This window comes from Corvus brachyrhynchos, unplaced genomic scaffold, assembly GCF_000691975.1.
Source record: "Corvus brachyrhynchos isolate BGI_N302 unplaced genomic scaffold, ASM69197v1 scaffold146, whole genome shotgun sequence".
NCBI lineage: Eukaryota > Metazoa > Chordata > Aves > Passeriformes > Corvidae > Corvus > Corvus brachyrhynchos.
This window is the reverse complement of record NW_008238960.1, coordinates 1,393,972-1,417,166: the sequence shown is the minus strand read 5'-3', so window position 1 is coordinate 1,417,166 and position 23,195 is coordinate 1,393,972. Positions and strand designations below refer to the sequence as shown.

General features: G+C 37.8%; 1 protein-coding gene across 2 annotated transcripts in view; it reads left to right on the top strand.

The window, feature by feature from the left end:
- Positions 1-9,935: 9,935 nt before the first annotated feature.
- The window catches only part of CTDP1 (CTD phosphatase subunit 1), an 87,605-nt gene continuing 74,345 nt past the window's right edge, over positions 9,936-23,195 (top strand). For both annotated transcript variants that reach the window (XM_017738618.1, XM_008637123.2), the window contains exons 1-6: positions 9,936-10,041; positions 12,734-12,827; positions 14,292-14,420; positions 15,775-15,925; positions 21,189-21,279; positions 22,343-22,509. In XM_017738618.1, the coding sequence (XP_017594107.1) occupies positions 10,001-10,041; positions 12,734-12,827; positions 14,292-14,420; positions 15,775-15,925; positions 21,189-21,279; positions 22,343-22,509 (673 nt within the window). In that variant the 5' untranslated portion in view covers positions 9,936-10,000. The remainder of the gene's footprint in view (positions 10,042-12,733; positions 12,828-14,291; positions 14,421-15,774; positions 15,926-21,188; positions 21,280-22,342; positions 22,510-23,195) is intronic.

The following is a 23,195-nucleotide window of genomic DNA, read 5'->3' as shown; positions in this document are numbered from 1 at the left end:
CCATATATAGGTCAGATCAAAGTGATTGTGTAAATGCCAGTAGAATCATTAAGAGAATAAATGGCATGTCAACACTGGGGAATAAGATTTTTGAGGTTGTATATGTTTCATATGACATTCTGTATGATAGTCTTTAGTAACATTCTTATTTTTACAAGTTTTCTCCCAAACCGGGGGATTTTCTACTCTCTTAGTTTGTACTATGAGTTGCTCAAGGGCTTTTTGCTGTGTGTGAGTGTATGGGCCAGCAGACAGAACGAGACAGCTCATGGTACCAGGGAATAAGATTTTTGAGGTTGTATATGTTTCATATGACATTCTGTATGATAGTCTTTAGTAACATTCTTATTTTTACAAGTTTTCTCCCAAACCGGGGGATTTTCTACTCTCTTAGTTTGTACTATGAGTTGCTCAAGGGCTTTTTGCTGTGTGTGAGTGTATGGGCCAGCAGACAGAATGAGATAGCTCATGGTACTGTTTTATGCATCCCATTGTAGAACTACAAGCAGGTTTTTTAAAATGTTGGTTTGTAGATGTCTGTGCTGGAAATAGATTGTATTTTACCCAAATGGTAATGGATCTCGTTGGTTTGTAGATGTCTGTGCTGGAAATAGATTTTCTTTATTAGTTATTGCTGTGTAGTTTCTTTAGGGTATTTTTGAGCTTTACTTTAATACTAGAGTTGTTTAGAAAACCAGTCTTTTTCAAAGGCAAATGTGCATGTTGTTTCTTCTCAGCGACTGCCACATGGTTTTCTGTAATTCTTCTCTCTGAAGAGAAAATGTATGGACAAAAATTCTAATGGGAGAACTGAAATGAGACCTTTAATTTTTATTTGCAAAATACATAGCCATTTGAACTGGGAGGGATTGGAAAAGTTTGAGGAAGGAAGAGAGCAACAAGACTTTTGCTTTGAATTGTCCCAAAAGATTGTCTTGACCCAAAGAGTTTTTTTCTCTTGAGCAATCTCAGTAGTACAACTTGCATGCCTACTTGGAGCTTTCTGATTTGATGACTGTGTGTTTGGTGTTAACTTAGGGGCTCATCCTGGTAGGGATCCCAGCTGTTTGGATTTTCAAAGTCAGATTTACCTAGTGGAAGACTCCCCTTAGGTAAATGGCTAATGCTACATTTGGACTCACTAAATAAAAGTGAATGTGGGGTGATGGTATTTCAAAATCTTAAACATTGACAATAATATATAAAAGTATTTGCAGATGGGATGTACTAGCCTCAAGGCTTAGTAAAGAGCTGCCAGCCTTTAATTTTTGGGAGCTCTTTTGGAGAATGGTAATAGACAAATCATTGTAAATTGTCACTTATGAAATATTCTTATGGATGTCTGTTTTGTGTAGTTAAAAATACTAAAGGTTAATTTAAGGTCTTCCACCATATATGGATAGCTGAATTAGAAGTAGTTGCCTTTTAAAGCATATAGAGGAACATGAAATGACTTCTTGGAGAGCAAGTAATGCATTACCGGTTACAGTTCAAGGATCTTGATTATACTTTTTGTCTAGGTTTGGTTTTGCTGAAGTTAGACCTATGGAATTGGAAATAGGGGAAGGATAGAACTGTCACCAGCAGGAGAGACTACTAGTCTTCAAAAGGCTTTGGAAGTTGGAAAGGTTCCCCCAGTTTCCTTTAACACAGTGTTGCTGTGTTAAAGGAAATGTTCCATTTTTTTAAGGCAAGAATTGGGATATTGCCAGGTCACTATTGCACTAATGTCTTAAAAAACACAACCGAAATTGCTTTTCTACAAGTGTTTTGAGAAAAACTGTAGCATAAGGCAGTGATTTTGACACAGTAGAATTGAATAATGCCTATTTGTTTGCTTTTTAGTGCTTCCTAGTTTAAAAATTACATCTAAGACTTCACAGCATTTGAAATGGTGTGAAAGGCAAATGGTCTTGGTTGAAGCTTAATGGAGTGAATGCTGTGGATTCCCATTCACGGAAGGGCGATGGGGCAAGTGGTCCTACCCAGGGAAGGCATTGCTCAAGAAGAGAATTTAATTAACTTTACTGCTATTTATCACACTTACCCTTTCTAAGGTGGCCAGCTTTCTAAGCTGTTGTCCTCTGCTTTCAGAGTGTGTCAGGTTTCTGGGCTCACATGATGCCGTTGCTGTCATCTGGTTGTCAAATGTGGAGCTGCTGCTCCTTGTTTGAACACTGTGGTGTAACTTTGGACAGTCTGGTTCATAATTGCTCTTAAGGGTGTTAAGAGTTGTTAATTTTTCCTATGGAAGTTCATTTGGTTTAACGGTAAGTCCCAGAGGAAAGCACATAGGTTGCCATGTCCAGATAAGTTTGCCGCAGTATCTAAAAAAGGAAAGGATGGGAGGAAGCTGTTAGACTTGCGGATTGTGCATCCTGCAGTAAGCCTCTTCCCATTTTATTTGTTGTTTGGAAGTAACAGACAAAGGGACTGTGATTGCCTAAGTGCATGGTTTCAGTGGGGAAGGTGATAAAGTATTTGGAGAAGGTGTAATATTCTGTTAATAGATGCAGCTTTCCAAGGCAGAGGGGGGGAGACCACAGGATCTTCCCAGATTTCTTTGCACAGGAAGAAGCAAAGCCCATGTTTATAGCTTTGATGTCAGCTGTGTGTGTGTGTTTGAAATGGTCTATTTCTCAGTCACTTTTCTCTGCTGTGGTGTCCAGGCTGTCTTGGTGTTCATCTGTTGCTGATTATCTAGATGTGAGCCTACAGGTGCAGGAGGCAAACCAGATTTGTTCCGGTGATTACAGGTGATCTTGACTAGGCATAGGAGGAATGTGGTAAGTTGGTCTGAGATAAGGAGGAATTATGTGACTTTACCTGAAGGAGAGGTATATGCCTGAAAAAAACCAAAAATGAGTCAGAGGTGGGATTAGTCCAAGACTGTTGTCACCTGGATTTGTGACTGTTCATCTGCGAGTAAGTGATGTGAAAGTTGAAGTGTGGTTTGAGAAAATTTCAGGTTTAGGTTAATTATTTTTGTGTCAATTAGAAGGCCGTACAGTCACTACTCAGTCACTTCAACTTTTTGAGTAAATGCCACCTAGGTTGCCAGGGTTCATCGCATGTATTTATTTCCTATGCATAGATTTGGATTGATCCTGCTGTCAGATGGATGTTCCTCAACTCTCAGGGGGAGTTTTGCAGCAAGTATTTGGGAACTGCTGCATGTCAGTCAGAGAGAAGTGGTGATAGAAAAGCAAAGGCATAAAAGTAATGTCAATAGTTGACACCAGTAATGGGGAGAGTGGACTGCAGAACTGTTTATTGCTTTAGTGGATTACTGAGATATGACAGCCTGTTTTCTTCTGTAGTTATTAGAAGTACTTAATGCTAAAGAAACAAGTTACAGAGTTACAAGCTTGCATCTTTCCACTTCTGGATTCATTCTGTGTGAATTTCATTGTTTTGAAGGGGTTCTATGTAAAAGCATTGAGAACTGTATGTTTACCTTTTCCCTTTTAAAAACAATTAGTTTTGAATTCTCCTAAATAATACTACTTCTGGTTTAAAGTGTTCTAAATAAAAAAAACCACATTGTAAATAATATTGAAAGATTTACTAGATCTTATGGATAGGGCGCTGCAAGGCCATTTGCTTTTTTTTCTTTTTTTTTTGTACCTTTTTATTATACATTGTTAACTCTTAGCAGTGGTTTTTTGAAACGTGCAAGAAGCTGTTCACAGATGTCTGCATAGAAGGTGAAGGAGGGTTACCTCCTTGCTTGTAATGAAGACTCTTCTCCGGAAGTGAATGGAAATATGTAAAGCCTTGTGAGTCATGGAAATAGACTTACTTCAAGCATAAGATGTTTTTTGGATTATAAATAAAAGCCAGAAACTCTGGGCCTGTGTTTCTCTTGGCATTTATGACCTTAGTCTAAGCCTGAATAGGTATTTTGCCTGAAAAGTAGAAGAAAAAAGTTCACAACACTTTAAACTCATAGTTGTGAATAGTTTGTATTTAACAGAGGAAAAATAATCTCAAGACCCTTAATTTCCCCATTAGCTTTGGAGAACTGAGATGACGCCTTGAAGTGTGAACTGTGCTTTCTGTGAGCTGCTGCTCACAGCAGTTGTTACATAGTTGGCTGGGCTAGGGCATGGGGTTTTGGGGGATTTTATCAAAAGGTCTGACTTGTTTGGGTGAGGCCTTTGGGGCTTATGAGTATTTGATATATAGCTGTCTGTGTTTGCTGTCCTTGAGTGTAAGTCAAGTGGCTGCTGTAGTGGACTGATGAGACATTTCCTCCAACAGCTTCAAAAGGCTATAGACCATGTGTTGCTGGTAGCAACAAGGGCCATGTGCCCTTCTGAATCCTTGGTATTTTTAATCAATTATTCAAGGACTCTCTCAGCTTCCTCACAGACATTAATGAGGGTTAAATAAATATATAAATCCAGTTGTTAAGTACTCTTACATGGTGAGACCAAGGCGATTCAGGCTTTGAGAAAATCCTTGCTACAAAACTGGAGTCCTATGTAACAAAGGCTGTGGTTTGATGCAAATTGGTCTTGAGGGCTCTTAGTAGTGGTTCTAAATGCTGCAGACACATGCCACAAAATACTGTTCTGGTATAAGCAAACAAAAATGTCGGTGTTTCAGAAATCTGACTAATGAAACTGTAGAAGTAGGCTTTAGGTTGAATCTAACTTCATCTGACAACTAAAAGATTTTGTGCTCATACTTGTTCTAAATCGGTTGGTTGATTCAGTAATGGTTGGTATTAATAATCATTGATCTGAAGATGTGTTCATTTGATATTTTTACCCCTTGACAGTTTGCCAGTAACACCCTCTTGAGCATTCTGCAGAACCAGGGCAATGACTTCTGTTCACTTGCACACCAGCATCTCCTTTTGCTGCATTGATACACTTAGACATCTTCTAATGCTAGTTGGAAGAGTATATGGCATCAGATTGAGAACAGCAGCTTTGAGTGATCACAGTGACAACTTGGTCTGTGTGTTTCTTGTGGTATTTGATGTCTCTCTTTATACCAAACAGATCTGAGGAAACCCAGCCATTGCTTGGCTGCCAACACTCACATGAGATACAAGTCAGTGCAGGGCAGTAGCTTTATCTTGTAAATGTGCACTATATTGCACTATATTTTCAATGCCAATGCATGGTACCTTGAAACAGACTTTAAGATAATAAATAAAACTTATGTTTCCATGACTTGGAGTTGTCCAAGCTAGTCTTGACAGATAGGCAAGATAAATGCTAACAAAGTGGCCTGGTTACTGTGGAGAGAAAATGTGAGTTGTTCAAACTGTGTCTGTCTTTTCCCCAGTCTTAGCCCTGTTTGTAAAACATTTGCAGCTTTGATCAGTCACCCTTGATAGACTGCTCTTATCAGCTGCTTGACTCTAAAACCAGCAGAAAACTTGGTTGAGACTGGTGAGTTCTATCTTGCAGTGTACTGAAATAGTCCTTTCTGGAAGTGCCAGAGGAGGGGAAACATGAGGGTGGGGAGTAAAGAAAGACCATTGCCTTTCTCTGGCAGCATGTCATTGGAGCAATTGCCTCTGGAAGTGAAGCCAAGCTGTAATAGAAGGCCATGGCTAATGTACAGTCAGGTTAGACTAGTTCTAAGTAACAGAGGGAACCTCTCTATTCCTGTGTTATGCTAAGTATCCTTAAGATACAGAGCTTTACTGAAGACAACCACAAAGAGATCTCATGGCCATCGTACTCATGTGCTGCAGCTGGCCCACCGATGCAGGTAGCTAACTTACCATGGAAAAAAACATGTCAAGAAGTTTTTGTTTCTGTTCTCCTTCAACTCCTGCACTTACTGCTGAAGTGTTAGATCATGCTTAGAAAAACCAAACAACCAACCAAAAATAAAATTAAGCGCTACTAAAACCTTTAAGGGATTGCTTTTTTGTTTGCAGTGAGTTCCCTTCAGTGATTTGGTAAACTGGTTGCTACAACTGAGGAGCAGCACAGACATGAGAACTGTTTTGGCTTTCCAATGTAATTAAGTTACCAGGAACAAGTGCTATGGTTATGCTTGATACGAAGTTCTTCCATTTGAAGTCAGCTGTAATGACCAGGCTTTAGGATTAGCACAGACGTTGACTTCCTCTGTTAATAAAAGCAAAAAAAATCGTATTGGATTTCATGAAAGCTTTCCCTTTTTTTTCCTTTCCCATGCTGCTGACTTAAAGAAGATATTATTAAAGGACTTGGTTTAGAAACACGATGTAAGTGTGGAAGTGCTGGGAGAACGGTGGTGACCTTATGGTAACCTGCATCCTTAGGCTGTTGGTGAATGTCTGTTCCTATTCATGATTGTGGCCACAAAAACCAAAATTTTGTTTTAATGGCACACCTGATTTCTCTGTTGTTTACAAGCACATCTGGAAGGAATGTGAATCAGAGTCCAGACTGGGTTTCCTCATTTACTGGTTCAAGTTTCATTGTACCAAAGAAGCTACGTAGGTAGTTTGTGGTTCTCTTGCAGTCATTTAGCTATCAGTCTGGGTATTGGAATGATCTACCACCTCCACAGTTGCCAAAAAAAAAGTGTGCTTGTCACAGCCCAGTGGTTCTTACCCAGTTGATTCACCCAGCTCATCTGCACAGCTGGGACAGTTTGTAAAACTAGAAAAAGATTTAGCATCTTTTGTGGCATTTTCCTTGGAATGCTATTGTTGAAGTAACCAGTTGAGCTCTGCTTATGACCAGGTAGGTCCTGAAGAAGAGGAAGATGCTATTAGTGTCGCCAGCAGTAAAGTGTGCTGTAATCCCTCATATTTGGAGGGGGTGGGAGGGGGAAATCTGTTTATTCTTTGTAGAAATGGAGTAGGGAAAGGCTCTGTTCTTCTAAGTGGGTTTCACTTATGACCTGGAGAAGAGAACAGGCAGAAACCTGAACCCATGTTTGGTATATGCAGCCATTGTAGAACCAGACATGCACACCTTGATTCTGCTCACTTTTCTCTCATAATTTGCTTTGATCTTGGCCATTACATTTTGAAAATCCCTCACTTCAACAGTAAAAGGAGAGCTTCCAGGTGTGACATGAACAAAAGTCCTTCTACTTGAGGTCTGTGTTTGCTTCTTTTTACTAATTAAAGCACATGTGCTAAAATTTAAGTATGCCTAGACATTAGTAGAGTTCAGGCTTTCTGCAACACTAAGTAGTGTTGGGCTTTTTTCCTGAGAGAAGTCTGTGTAAGATCCTGACAGTTGTAATTGAAACTTGACCATTTGGTTGTATGTTGCTCAGAAGTTTATCAGGGCTCTGGAGTTCTTCCTCTGTCCTTTGAGTTAAACATCACAGAGAACAGTATGACAGAGGACTTGGTATCATGTACTTTTTATTTTATCTCTAGCACATCTAAGTGTGGCCAAGAGTTCTGGTTATGTTTAGATTTTGCAGGGGAAAAACTGCTATTGAGTGGTCATGCTTGGTATGAGAAGTTTTAGGAACAGTATCAGTGAATAATTTAGAACTCTAATTTTCTAATAAAAATCTTTGCTCTTACCCATCCAATTCTGAATCACACCTCAGCCCAGGAGTATGCCAGCTTCCCCTATTGCATACCTGGAGTGTGAGATTTCCTTGACTGCAAAGTAGAGAATGTCTAGAGATATTGTGCCTTCTAAGCTGGCATTGAAAGGCTCTTTTCCTCCTGAACTATTGAAAACCAATTTATGTAGGGTATAAATTCAGTCACTGTAGTCTCTTAAGCATGTTTCTGTAGCTTGTACTGTGGGGTGGGTTTTTTGGCCTTTTAGGTGTGTCTGTAATTACTGATTCATACACTGAAGACATGGTGAGGATGAAAAATTCTGACATGGTCATTAGTGTGAATTGGTAGCCTAAAAAGGAGCTTAGCAGTGAATCAGTGTAAAAGACAGCAAGATAGACATATTGTTAAAGAGAGTAGGGAGAGGAATCAAATAATGCAAACAAGGGGATGAGAGGAGACCTAAATTCTGTGAAATCTGTGAAATAATCCACAGTGAATTGCCACTAATGAAGGGCCACAAAAATACTTTATCTTGCGCATCTCTTTTAAAGAGCCAAGACTAATTATTTGTTTTCTGTGAAACACCTACCATGTTTATAAAGAGAAGATCTAAGGTGCCTGCACAGGAAGAGGAGATGTAATTTCCAAGCAGATAATGTCTGCCAGTGAGAAGTACATAGATCTGCACTTTTTTAAGTGGGAATACTGGTAGTATGATGGCTTGTGAAGACTTCTTTTGAAATAAACCTGACCTGCATCTAGTTTTTGCTCTCAAAGAAGAAAATAATTCTCATTGTGGGCACGAACTACAGTTTTGTTAGTAGAGTCATCATTCTTCTGGTTGTTGAAGAATAAGGGACACACTGCAAGTAAGCAGTTGCAGGTATTATTTAGAAAGTGGGTTTCTGTTTGGAATTCCCAAACACTTAGTAGTCAGATATATGAATGCGAGATTTGAGCTTGCAAAACAGTTTTCTTCCTGTTGCAGTCTGCTTATTGCCTACAGGTTTGAAGCCACACTTAAAACACTACAGCCAGTTTATGAAAGAGCTCAGGTTTTGTTATTTTTTGCATTTTGGTTGGGGTTTTTTTAGCTGCTTGACCTTTTAATTTTTTTTAAATATTAGGGAGATGTTGTAGCTCATTACCGCAGAGTTGGTGAAATTTTGTAGTAGCTAAACTATATCTACTTACTAAAATTTTTGAAAAATAAGTCTGAAAGATCAGTTTCTCCAACTGTATTGAAGAAAACAAGACTCTTATAATAGCTGTTAAGTGTTTGAAAGAAAATAAATAATGATATTTTCAAGACCTGGAAGTTTGATAACTGGACAAGGAATACTTTAGTTGGACTATTCAACTGAAAAGTCGAGTTGGTCTTCTAAACAGTTTGGAATAGTGAATGTTGCATTTCTCTGTTTCCAGCTCTAATTTCTGGTTTGGTTTAGCCATTGTTTAAAAGAAAAGAATAAAATACCCTTTTCTATGTTTTTAAGATGTGTTGATTCAAGGCTTAAGGATCAGAAATTAAAATATTTTTATGAGAAGATTGAAGCAATATATGTCTGCCATGAAAATAATAAACTGAGTTTGGTATTGAGCTCATCTGGTCCTGTGTTTGGCACTGTTGAGGCTACACCTCAAATCCTGAGTTAAATTTTGAACTTCTCGGTACAAAAAGGACATTGAAGGATCTGGAGCACAAGTCTGATGAGGAGCAGCTGAGGGAGCTGGGGATGTTCAGTCTGGAGGAAAGGAGGCTCAAGGAGGGACCTTACCACTCTCACTCTGCAACTGCCTGAAAGGAGGGTTTAGCCAGGTGGGAGTTGCTTCTTCCAAGTATCAAGCAATAGGATGATAGGAAATTACCTCAAGTTGTGCTAGAGGTGGTTTATACTGGATTTGAGGAGAAATTTTCTCACAGAAAGGGTTGTCAGTCATTGGAATGGGCTGCCTGGGGACATCCCTGGATGAATTTAAGATATGCAGATGTGGTGCTTGGGGACATAGTTTAGTGGTGGGTTTTGCAGTGTTAGGTTAATGGTTGGACTCAGTGATTTTAAATAAGAGAATCTAAGCTGTTCTGTGATGTTGAAGTTTCTGCATTTGGTTTTCATTACTGTGTAGTTCTGTACGGTTGTATCTATGTATGGGGAGTTGTATCTAAGTGAATGTAAACTGTTTCTGGACAAACAATACTTGTTCTCATTGAATTTCTTTGCTAAACTATGGTTAGAAACTGACCTTAGTATATGATTCGGTGACTTTTAAAGTTGTGAAAATTAATAATTTGAAGATTTAGGTGGTTGTCCTTTTCAGCATGTTGTGGCAAAAGCATGTATCTTAAGGGGCTGACATTCAAGTCATAACCAGAATTTATTCTTTGAATTCCTTCAATCTGTGGGTTACTAATCTACATGTCTGTGATCTACCTACTGTAAATGGAATGCCTACATCTTTTTCAGGACTGTCTTGGTGAGACTGGAAGGATGCAGCCATCCTGTTGTTATGAAAGGCTTGTGTGCAGAATGTGGCCAGGATTTAACTCAGTAAGTACTGTCAGCTCTTTTTCCAACTTCTCCTTGCTTCCAATTAGGGATTCAAGCTCTTCCATCTGTTTGTTGTCTAAATATAGTCATAAATATCCTGAGCTGGAAGGGACTTGGAGGTCATCTAGTTCCAGCCCCCTTGCCATGAGGAGGGAGACGTTCCGCTAGACCAAGTTGCTCAGAGTCCCATCCTGTCTGGCCTTAAACACTTCCAAGGATGGGGCATCCACAGCTTCTCCGGGCAACCTGTTGCAGTACCTCACCACTCTCACAGAGAACAATTTTATCCTTATAGCTAATGAAACCTACGCTTTTTTCATTCAAAGCAATTCCCCCTTGTCCTATCTCTACATGCCCTTGTAAATATAAATAGTTCCTCTATAGGTCTCTTTCTAGGCCCTTCAGGTACTGGAAGGCTGCTCTGAGGTCTCCACTCATTTAGGATTTAAGAACTGTGCGTGCTCTTTTTTCTTGGAGATGATGTTGGGTAACTTAGGTAGAAAATATAAGGAGCATGTGTAAAGAGGTAAATTCTCGTCACACTTTGCTTTCCATGTACTCACCACTGAGACTGAGAGTTGTATGGTGTGTCAACAGTGGCTTAGTAAACTTGAGAGCTTTATGTGTGCAGGTGCAAATAGCTGAGAGGTAATAGCAGTCTCATTCATACGACCTTGCTTCATTTGTACTGTGTCTGAATAGGAGCTAGCTTGTCTCCAGTGCTTTCAATTTAAGGCTTCTTAACTGTTTTCAATTTTTTGTGAAACATTCTGCCATGGAACTAAAGGAATTTAAGCCTTAGGCGAAAAAGAAAGCAAGTTCAAAAGATGATTGTATTTCTCCTTTGCTCTGTCTCATTGCTTGGTAAAGAGAATGTTTCTTATGCATATCACATTACTAATTCAACAGCTGTTCCAAAACAGGCTATATAGTTGCCTAGATTTTATAAATTAATGTTGCATACTCATTTCGTTTGTCTGGAAATACTTTAGTTTCTTTTTAATTCATGCTCATGTTAAGAATTACTTTGTGAACATTATCCTACAAACTAGTGCAAGTGGACCGAATACTGAGAGTGCTATGCAAGAAGTAGCCTGGTTGATGTTTGGATATAACTTCTTATTTAAAGTCGAATGTTAATATTTTATAAACATTTGGCAAACCTAGCGAAGTTAGGATAATCATGAATAGGGCTTTGTCTGTCCTGAATGAATATTTGATTTGAGGTTTGAATACAGTCACGTCTAAATATTGTTCTTCTGCTATCGTTTCATGAAAAATCCAGAAAAACTCAAGGTATCCAGCGAATTAAGATTTTTTCACTTAATACTTCTTACTGTGTCTTATGTATGTGTCTTCATTTTATACAAAATGGCTTATACATCTGAAATACTGTGTTAAGTCTGCTGAGCCTACATCGGAACACAATTCAAAAGCCGTGATGCTTTTCTTGCTTGGAGAAAAGCAAGTACAGCATTCTTAGTAGTCATTCAACTAATGGTCTGAAAACAGTTAATAATTTTTAAAGGCTCATTTGAAATGTCTCTCAGGGTTATATATGAGATTTTTCTGAACTCTGAAGCAAAGGATGTAAGATGCTAAAATGTGCACGTAAACTTTAGACAAGTAATACGTTTTGTTTCTGGACATCAGTGCTGCCATACACTATGGTACAGTGAAAGATACCTGTCTGTGGTTGTGTCTGCATCAACTCAGCTCAGTACAGTTGTTCCTCAGAAGTTTGCTTGTCACAAAGTGAAATCTGGTTTAACTCTTGTTGTAGGTCTGATACCAAACGTTGTCCTTAATAGGACTGGTACGTGGGAGAATTAAAACATGTGCATGTGTCACCTAGGACAAAATTTGTATGGTAGTATTTTTTAATATTGGTGAATCATCAATTAAATGTCAGAATTCCCAATAAATTCATTGATATAAGCTGTAAGCCAGTGAAAGGGATCCTATACAGGGTTTCTTGGTCAGTTTTCAAGCAATTTCTTACTCGTGTGTGCACTTGTACACGCTCTGTGTCATATGTACACAAGGGTGACACCTCTTCTGTGTTGTTATCTGTATATGCACGCGTCTGTGTACCACCAAGTCTGTGTGTATAATATGCACATAAATAAAATAAACACGAGCATACAAAGAGTTCCTCACTCTGTGCCAATGGGAAGAGCATATATGGGGGTTTTTTTGGATGGTATTTGTGAAGCAGCAGTCACTCTTTGTGCAGAGAGTAACTTTGCCTGTCCTTTGTTTAAATTTTTCGTACTCTAGCTTGGAAAAAAAGCATATAATTGCATGCTGAGTAATTGCAAAGAAAAAAAAAAACAACGAAGCGGAATAGCTCTAAATTTGAGTGGTTTGGTAGTTATACCTAGTTTATAGCTTGTTTTTTGATGCAAATCAATACTTAAATGTGTTTCATCTTAGTGTCGTGTCATAAAATAATTGTATGGAAGTATAACTTACTACACTGACTTTTTGCAGGGTTTTTTCTGGTGAGCTGCTTTGATCTCTATCTATTTTGTCTTGCATTAGCAAGAATTTGAAAGTGTGTGTTAGTTAAAATAGCTCTTTTTAATCAGTTTTTGGTGATGATTAGTTTGAGACTACAGATTTTGGTCTGTTTAACGTTTCACTAAGCTATTTCTCTCTCATGTCATGCTGCTCTTCCCTGTGTGATTAGGATACGAAGCAAGAATGGAAAGCAGAGCGTGCCATTATCCACAGCAACTGTATCAATGGTTCACAGCGTCCCAGAACTGAAAGTTAGCTCTGAGGTAAGTACCATCGTGCTTTCTTTGTTCACACCTTTCACAGTAGCACCACAATTGAGAAACTTAATTATAGTAGTTTCTTAAATGTTGTGTACAGGAAGTTTAGCTTCTCTTTGAAGAGGAATTTGGGATTGCACATTAGTAGCCCCAGGCTTTTGTGAGTTTATTGTAGTGTAGATTGATTTTTATCAGATTTTTTACCAGTTTTTTTTAGAGCTGTGTACTGAAAAGATGGCACTTTGACAGTAGCCTGTAAACTTTCTAGTTGAACATTTTTGTCACTAAGAGTGAACAGTTAGTGAAAAGTTCCATTAGCTGAAATCTGTTCAAAGCTTGCAGTGTCTCTGAAACTAGCTTTAACCTTCCCCTTGAAATTGACCCACTAGATATAGTGAAGTTAGTTTGTCTGCAACTTACCTTTATGGTAAAATTATTTCATTATTTTTCAAATGTTCCAAATATTCTGAATTCATTAATATTTCAAATATTCATCTGAGTTATCAAAATATGCTTGTTAATCCCTCAGTTTGTGTAGGGGGAAAGAGCATGTTTATTTTGAAGATAAACATTCTTGTTTATCTTCTTTGTCAACCTGATCTGTTTTAACTTTTTTACGTTGCTACTTGCTTTTTTGTCTCTGGTAATTCTTCAAAGAACACCAATGAGGGGAACTATGAAGATGTAAGCAGCTAGAGGTGTCCCCATCATAGATGAGTGTTTCAAAGGGCAGTTTGCACTTGATCTTGCTGCTTCATAGTGCTCTAACTTAACTTTACTTTTAAGTTCAGCTGTCTTGAGGGTAACACTGCAACTTGCTATCAGAAGTGATTAAGTGAACACAGAGCTTCACATGGTACTTGGAAAGTTTGTAAACACATGCAAGAGGAGTAGACTTCGCTCATGTTTACTGGGTTATAAAGTCTCTGTTGTTAGTGCCAATGTGGAACTGCATGATCTTAACTATTTATGTCTGAAGACATACATTCTGTAACCTGAAGTTGGCAGGTATCATTTCTGTCACCAGCAGCTTCGGTTTTATACTCGGTGTGGGGTTGTCAGACGTATTGTCCTTAATGATGCAAAACTACTGGACATAGCAGTCAAAAGTTCTCAGACCTACTTATGAATTATCCTTTGTGTTCAAAGCTACTGCTATTTCCTATCAAGACACTAGGACTTAAATTAAATCAGTGGTTACTTATTTGTTAAATTTGAAAGTTTTATGTCGAGTTCATGAATTTTAAGAGTTAATAGTGTCCCAGAGGTCTGAGAGCAGACTTTGAGAGCAGTATTTTTTTCTGTAAAAAAATTGTTGCACAGCTGCCATTGCTACAGTTATGCTGAGGCATCATTTCTTGTGCAGTTAGTTTGTAGCAGAAATGCTTCTCACTTTTACAATAAACAAAAGGCCATAAACCTAATTTATTTCTATGAAGCTAAGCTTAGCAGTGAATATTTCTGTTACAGCAAGCTGAGCAGCTGGGAAGAGAAGATCAACAGCGACTACATCGAAATAGAAAACTGGTGCTCATGGTCGATTTGGACCAGACATTGATCCATACTACAGAACAGCACTGCCAGCAAATGTCCAATAAGGTATTTGGGGTGAACTTGCAAGCCAGTGTAGCAACAGGAGTGTTTCTGACAATATTTAAATTACGGTTCTTTAAAAGAATGTTCTGTGGTTAGGTAAAATTGTAGTTGAAGAATAAAAGAAAATGAGAAACAAGTCTTCCATAATATGTTCCTTTTTCTCTACATTTAAATTGATGTTTTCTTTTTTCCATTCATGCTTTCCTGCGCTTTTCCTTTCTAATCATTTTGAGAGATGTTTCAGGTAGCTATTTTTAATCTCTGCTTTCCTTCCTCTGCAATTCACAAGCTGAGTACTCAGTAATGAGACTATTTTCCCTCCAAGTCTGAGGCAGACACAGTGAATTACTTTTCAAAGTCCCTTTTTGAGCAATCCTGTGTGTTGCTATGTCTGTCCTTCCATGAGTATGTGTAGAGATTTTTTAAAAATATTTTTGGGGGGAGTGAGGCAGGGAGAGGTTGTGTGTTGCTGTTTAATTTCTTCATGAAACTCTTGCTCTTGAACTGACGAGGAGTATTGGCTTGTAACATTTGATTTGGAAGCTCTAAAACAAGAAACATGTTGAAATGTGTACAGTGGCTTGAACAAGAGGATGCAAACTCAAACATCAATATCATGCAAATTGTGATTGCTTAGTTCTTTTCTTTCCTCTTCCCGTTCTTGCATGTCCAGTGGGCTCAGCATATGTTCACAATTGCTAGGAAAAAGCAAGCTAGAAATGTACATTGCAATTAAGAGAAAAGGGAGCTGTGAATATTCAACGTAAAGATTAAAAAAACTAGTGTGTCTGAAAGGCCTCTATCTGTATGAATGTATGGTTTGAAGAAAAATACTTTTAAAAATATTTTGAGGTTTTTAGGGTTAGCGTTTTAACTGGGATCTTTATCTGCAAGCTTCCTTCCTGGTTTGCTCTCTGATGCTGTGTTTCCATACACATAGACTTTGTTGGATGAAGAAAATACTTCTCTGAGCTCAATGCATATTGAAATGAATCTGTCAGAAGTTCACTGAGAGGTATTGATTGTAGTGAGATCCTGAACTTTCCTGAAGCAGGATCTGCAGCAGGTTGAGAAATTTCTCAGATTGGTTTGCCATAAATAAAGGTTTGAATGAAAGCCACCTGCATCATAAATTTTTCAACAGTAGACTTTCCTGCATTTGAAAACCTTATTGTTGGACTGCCTGGCACAGAGCAAAAATGGGCTTTGGATTTTATTCATCCACGTAATCTTGTGGCCAAAACTTGCTTTGGTCTAGTTGGACCAAATAAAGTTGAAGTGAGAGAAGAGGGTAGTTCTGGAATGCTGGCATTTTTGTTTGCTATTTTGATAATGTTCAACGTGCTTTTTCTTCTAGGGAATATTTCATTTCCAGTTAGGTCGAGGTGAGCCTATGTTGCACACACGTTTGCGTCCTCATTGTAAGGAATTCCTGGAAAAAATTGCCAAGCTCTATGAATTACATGTTTTTACTTTTGGCAGCAGATTGTATGCACATACAATTGCAGGTGAGTAGTATGTTACATTTAACAATACTTACCTACCCTGCCTTCGTACTCATATAATTAATTTTCTTTATGCAGTTGTTTTCAAGTAATTGTTCTTTATTTTGTTCAAAAGCACCTCCTAAATAGTCCTATAAGTAGAATTTTTAGCTTGTTTACAAGGCAGTGCCTGTCTGGCCTGTAATTTTAGAAATAATCCTTTTTTTCCCATGAGATGTGCTTTGCTTTACTGATGGTTAGAGAATTGGATTGTTAACTAGTGCCTTCTTATTAAGTAAGAAATTATGTTTATGGATCCTAACAATGAGATGCAACTTCTCTTGTCTTACAAATCTAATGTACCCGTTCCATAAAACTCAATGATCTGACATTATCATCCTGTGGGGAATGCCACACCCCACATTGTTTCCATTCACCAAAGGAAGTTCTGCTGCTATAAGTCAATTTACAGCAGTTCTGTTTGTGTCCTGGAGCTGAGATGCACTTACTTTATGAAAAACAGAAATCTAGCAGTATTTTCACACATTTTTCTCAAGAACTTAAAAATATTTTCTCCTAGTAAGTGAAAACTTGTAGTAGTCTATCGTGTGGGTCACTGGCTGAAATATTTTCCTTTTTCCAAGAAGCATAAAAGAAGCCTGCCCTGGTTATGCAAGTGTATGGGTCTGAATCGTGTTAGGAGGGACACCATGTGTTTAAACTGCCAAGACGGGGTTAAAGCCAATTTTAGTCTTCCCTGTCAGAAGAGCATTTTCTCCTCACACTTCCCTTTATCAAGTCTGTTGGTCAAAGACAATACAATTAACAATATTTTAGGTTATGACTCTGATTGTTAAACTATCCATGCTACTGTTCCATATCTCCTAGCTTTTTTTTAAGTTGTCTTCCACATTTGCTTTTTTTGTCATATTGCCAGGAGTGCTTTGAACAGCAGTGTCCCAGTAATCACACCTCTTGGCAAGAAAGGAAGATTCCAAAATAGAGAGCTAGCTATCCTAGTTAGCTCTAAAAACACTTCAGAAAAAAATATATAATCAAACAATTCTTTATGCATGTTAAATGCCATAGAAGAAGCTTGCAGTGACAAGTATAAGAGACTTCTGAATGACATACAATATTTCTGTAATCAGAACGTGATGCTTATTTGTGGTCTCCAGCTAATTTTCCTTGAAAGGTTTGAGGCATGTCCTGTTCTGCCCATCCAAATGAATGTTTCTATGTCACTTGGTCTTTGACTGTAGTTTGAAGAATCTTCTAAAGCTTTGCCAATCTTGCTGTTGGATTAAGTGTTGTGTACTGCTAATGCATTAACAATTCTGTACCCATCCGTACTTCTTAGAATGCATTTTTATCTTCTGTGGCAAAAGAGGAATAGTTTTCTTCTGCACTAGGTTTTAAATATGTGGTAGTCAGAAAGTGGGGGGGGGCAATTTTCCTTACCTGGGTCTGTGTGCCAAGATGTGACCTAAGGTCAGAAGCTGTATAGCAAGTGGCCTTCAGAGCCAGGGAGGAGTTGCAGAGCTAGTTAACTCATGATGTCTAAGTGCTTTCCCTGTCTTCTCTCAATGTGTGAATTGGTCCTCTGCCCATTTAAATCTCTGAGCCAAAGTGTGGACTACCCTGCAGTCCCTGTGCTGCCACAGGCTGACACTTACTGTGGTCATTACTCAAGCTACCTCGTTTATTCCATAGAGGAAATAGCCACCAAATGAGCAAATTAGGGTATTGCTTTTTCCTGACACCCACAGATTTCTGGATTCCTGCTTGAAGCTGTTTAACCTCATCAAAAGCATTCCAACTGCAAGTGAGTTATTTGTGCAGTGCTAGTAATAGTTTCAGCTGAAATCTGTGGACAAATTCTGGATCCAGTCTTTGGTCCACCTGTGCAGTCAAGATGCAGTATTATAGAAATACATAGCTGATACATATAGAGAACACTTGATGGCAGTGTTGGTTAAATGATTTCTCTCAGAGCTGTCAGTTTGATGTTTTATTGTTACCCCTGTGTTACATAAAGAAAAATTTGTAATAAAATGCTGGGGATTTTTTCATAAGAAAAAAGTTCTTTGCTTAGGTCCTGTGTATACATCCTATATTTCTTTGTGAATTCTGAACTCTGAGCTGTTCCTTTTGTGTCCTAGAAGGCTTTTAAAAAGAGATGAGATCTTGTCAGTCCTTTTCTCTCATCTCAGCTGACTCTTGCCAGCTGTTTAGTGGAATTAGCTGATATTTGTAAACACCACTTATGTCTGCTGAAATAATTTCTCCTAAACCCTTTTTTAGTTTGACATGTTTACAATGTGATATCTGGCTGTATGTTTATGAAGATGAGCTTTGGATTTTATTATCTAGAGCTCCCTGGAGTATTTCTCTACTAAATAATTATTTTGGGCAATTGTTACTTAATTTCTTTTTCTACTCTGCGTAAGAGAAGTTTGGTATATTTAAAACTGATGTCAGCTTAAAAGCTAGTTGTAAAATGCCACAGTGAATTTTGAGTTCAGATGCTATTAGGCAACAATAAAGCTATGTGAAATCACTCCAGATTTACAACAAAATTTAGAAAGTAGGACCAAGTTGAGGGCATTCATATGTATGGTTTGTTACAGCAAGTATATTACAGAATGTATAGTGTGTATGTATAATCACGAGTGCCTGAAGTTGTCGCAGCTTTTGGAAGATTGAGTCAACAGCTCTTTCCGGGCTGTAAAGTAGAATCTCAAGTAGAACTGAAGGTAACCTGGTTCTTCAGAAATTCAATTTCAGTTTTATTTACAAAAAGACTTCTTCAAATTCGTGTTGGTTCCAACTGTTATGTAACTTCTCCTGGGAATTGCTATTTAACTCAGTCTTTCTCTGGGATTTGAGAAGTCCCCAGCATGAGTTAGTTTTCAACTTTGTATCTTCTGATGGTTTTAACTTAGCTTTTATTTATTTACAAACTTTCTTTTTTAAGAGAGTCTGTGTAAGAGCAGGCAATATGGGTTAGTAAGTCTGTGTACAAAGACCCAGTTGGAGATAATGGGAAACAAACAACTGGGGGAATAGTCTCTGCTAGGTGAGTCTACTGGATAGTCTTTCCTAATGTGGCAAAGGATAGTGATAGTGTCTTCGGTTTGTTCACGAAACTTGGGGACATATCTAGCACAGTGTCTGATTTATGAGACTAAATGGAAGCTCAGTTTGTCAACTCAGTTTGTCCTGGTCCCTCCTGCTCCTTATCTCAACACATGAACCCTTTGTTATATTTTCTCTCCCTGTCCAGCTGCAGAGAAGAGTGAGAGAGCAGCTTTGGTGGGTGCCTGGTGTGTTGAAGAAAACAAATGATGTATGATGAATGAAATGTTACGTGCCCTTTCCCTGATATGTGAAAACATCAAATTGTTTGTTATGTTGATTTAGTTGACTAGGGAACATCTAAAAGAAACCAGTTTGACCTGGAAAGAACTTCTTAAAAAGAGACCAGTGCTGTTTTCTGTGTTGTTTACTCAGGTAGCTTAGCTTGGGACTCTCCTAAGGTGGGCTTGTATCTTTGCAGATGAATCTTTGATGAGCTCTATCCTCAGTGTGTTTTTATTTTATAGATAAAACATTACTGTGAAGCTTTGGAATGCTACCTTATCTCTAATTCCTGGCAGCCAGGCTTTCTGCATTTGGACTTTTTTATTTCAGCTTTGTTTTTCTTACAGTTTTAGCTCAGCAACATTGCAGCTGAGTGCCTCGTTGAAGTTTTGCCATGTAATCAGTGCACTTCTGTCTAATTCAGTGTAGAGAGTTCCTGTTTACTCAGACAATTAGTAGAAGAGAATTTTGTTGGGGAGTACAGCAACTTGTATCACAGCTTTTGTGGTTTGTCAAAGTATCTGTGTGTACAGCAATAAATCTTTGTAGCTAATTCTCTCAATTCATTATGCCTAGGTACTGCAAGGGTCTCACTACAGGGGATGATTCTACGAGTTTGCAGCAATTCTTAAGCATAGTCGGGTGAGTTAAGGTTGAACCTCTGTCCTTAACTCAGAATTTTCTTGCTTTTATGGGTTTTAAGTTATTCTAATTACACATTAATATTAAATACATACAGGATCAACTTTCAGAAGTGATGACTGATTTTTTTTTTTTTTTTTTTTTTTTTTTTTTTTTTTTTTTTTTTTTTTTTTTTTTTTTTTTTTTTTTTTTTTTTTTTTTTTTTTGAAGTCCCAACTTAAGGTACTCTTGGGAGCTAGACTGTTAAAAGGAGTTGAACATATGTTCTGTGCAAATCTGAGCTCCTTGAAAGAAAATTGAAATTGGTCCATAGAGTCTGTAGTCCTTTTGAACTCTGTTTCTGGCTATAATATGGCCACCATTTAAAATAAAAGACAGTAAAACTTGAAAAGACTGTTCCCAAGTAAGTATTGACTGCCTTGTATTATTCATAAGAATAATGAGAAGTTGATACTAGCTTCAGTACAAATTCAGTAAAATGAAAATTACAGGTTAGCATGTAATTTGCCAGTTTCTTTCTAAGCAATTACGTGGCTGTGATCTGCTCATGAAGGTGAACGTCATTATTTGAGACTAGGTTCAGAAGCATGTGCATGTGTGTTTGTACACCCAAGTCACCATTTTCCTAAATAATGGCACTTTATCTTGCTTTAGGATCAGCTAGCACAGCTTCTGTTTTGGTTTTGGGGGTTTTTTTGTTTGTTTGTTTGAAGAGTGCAGTCAGGAAAGTTACTACAACTGGGCCTAAATATTTCTAGAAATCCCAGGATATATGCATTATGTGTAAATGTATTGAAGTAGTTGTTAGAAGTACAACTTAAAACCTACAAATGCAAGAGCTCCGGCTGGAACTGTCCCTTAACTTCCTACTGTGCTTAAGTATTGCAGCACATTGCCGACTCTTGTGAGACTTCTCTGCAGTCCCTAGGCATAATGAGCTAAGGAGAGCATTTAGCTTTAAAGAACCAACTATAGAGAGATAAATGTAAGTTGCAAAAACTGTGTATCTGTTACCTGCTGTATCTCTTTCAGCCTTATTTATTTGGCTATCACAAACTCAGTTTTGTTACCATCTTGAAAGAAAATTAGATGCAGTTTTTAAAATTAATCTCACTGAATTAGCTACAAATACTTGATCCACTGTACTTTCTCCCACATGATCTCGTGCCTTAAAATTGTCTGTTAAACTGCTGTTGTACAAATTAAAATAGCTGAAGTATATAAAACATAAACAAGGAACAAACATCTTGAACATTAACTCTTTAATTTCTTCTTCCAAAAGGATTTTTGGACCCTGAAAAGAAGCTTTTTTCCCATCGGATATTGTCAAGGGATGAATGTATTGATCCATTTTCTAAAACTGGGAATCTTAGGTATGTATATGAGTCTTAGGCATTGTACAAAATAGGACAAGAAACAGAGAAAATATGCTAAAAAAAAAATTACTCCCTCTGCACTTAATGTGTTTATATCCTTCTTTGCCTCTTAAATATCAACACCATCTCAGTAAAACTGAGGTGTTGGGCATTGCAGCATTTACTCTACTTAATGGGTTCTGTGGTAGCAGAACAGTAAGAGTGTGATGCAGTGGCATCCTGTTTTCACTTACACCTCTTATTCTTGTAATAACAACCATATTTCCACTTTGTCTTGTGATCTTGTATAATGACTTGTATGTTGTGGGTTTTTTTAATTAAACCAAAATTCTCAGTTTGATAATTCATAATTGAATACCTAGTATTCTGGCTTTCAAATGTGCTAAAAGCACCTTCTGTTCCTAGTGTTTCTTGAAATTAGGTCATCTAAAGCCTTGAATTCATGTTCTGATCTTTTTCAGGGTATAAAGCCAAGATTTTTTCTGAGACAGATACATTTAATCCAGCTTTATGAAATACTAAAAATTATTGCCCCTCCACACCTGACTGTAGTGAATGAGAAGCTTTTTTTTCTTTTCTTGCTCTGTTTTTTATATGCATCTTAAGTACTCTACCTCCTCTTCCTCCTAGGCGATGGGTGATACTAGTTACTTCTGTTTCCTTTATCTTGGATTGAGTGAATCTACTCTTTAAAAACTCTTCTTGTGTCTTTTTCCTATCTATATATAGGTCATGTATTGACCTTGTGATAGTTGATTTTGGGCTATTGGTTGTCAAAAACCAGTGAAAACTAGACTGAAATGTTGAAGTGGTTTGTTCTTGGAGAGGTTCCTTGTTTTCTGCTTCTAGCCTTTGGGACAGAGATTTTAAAAGAGCTGTTTCCTATTTTTCACTAACTTCAATTTGTTTAAAGTTTGTATTTTGAATTCCATAATTTTAATATTGCTGACTTTTTGTAAGTTCCATGTTCTGCAGATCATGCTCATAGTAAACCAGAGCATCAATAGAAATTGCTTTCATTGCTATATAAATTTCTAAATTTAATTTCTTTGTCTCTTAGAGATCTCTTTCCATGTGGAGATTCCATGGTTTGCATCATTGATGATAGAGAGGATGTTTGGAAGTTTGCACCCAATTTGATAACTGTGAAGAAATATGTATACTTTCAGGGGATAGGAGATATTAATGCACCTCCTGGATCAAGAGAAATGCAAATGAAGAAGAAAGGTAATTGGATTGTTTTTAAACCACGTTTATAACTTTGTCCATTTTTCAAACATGATTGATATAAGTCATTGAGGTGGTCTTACTAATATTGCAGTTGTGCTCAGATGGACAGTCCCAGACTATTGAAGTTGATAGCACAAATGTGAGTAGCTTGGTAAAACTGGGCTGCTCTTACTGAGAGCATTCCTTTTGGCAGCAAACAGCGCAGAAGTGGAGTCCTAGTAAGTGTTATGGCTGAGAGCTGATTTGGCAATACACCAAACTGTTCAAGAATATGTAGAGGGGAACAGTTTCTCCCTCACATCCTCATGTAAAACATGCTGATTTTTTCTTCTCTGTAAGTTTCACCTCTTCAGTCCCCTTCCTTGCCCTTGGGACTTGGAGGAATAGGTAATAAACTCTGGCCTCAACACACTGCTGAAAATGAATGTTGATCTCTGCTTGCCTCCCGGTCTAAATTGTGCTAATAAAATTAGTGTGAATTTTTAGCACCTACTGAACACGGTGTTCTGGCATTTGACACAAGAACCTTATGTTCAACAGGCTCAGCAGTGTAATACACATAATGGATTTAGAAAGTACACATCACTAGATTGTGTTTCCAATACATTTTACCCCCAAATAATTACCAATGTCATAAGAAAGAATTGCTGGGCTTTTTCCAGTTTAGCCAAGGGTTTTGAGGT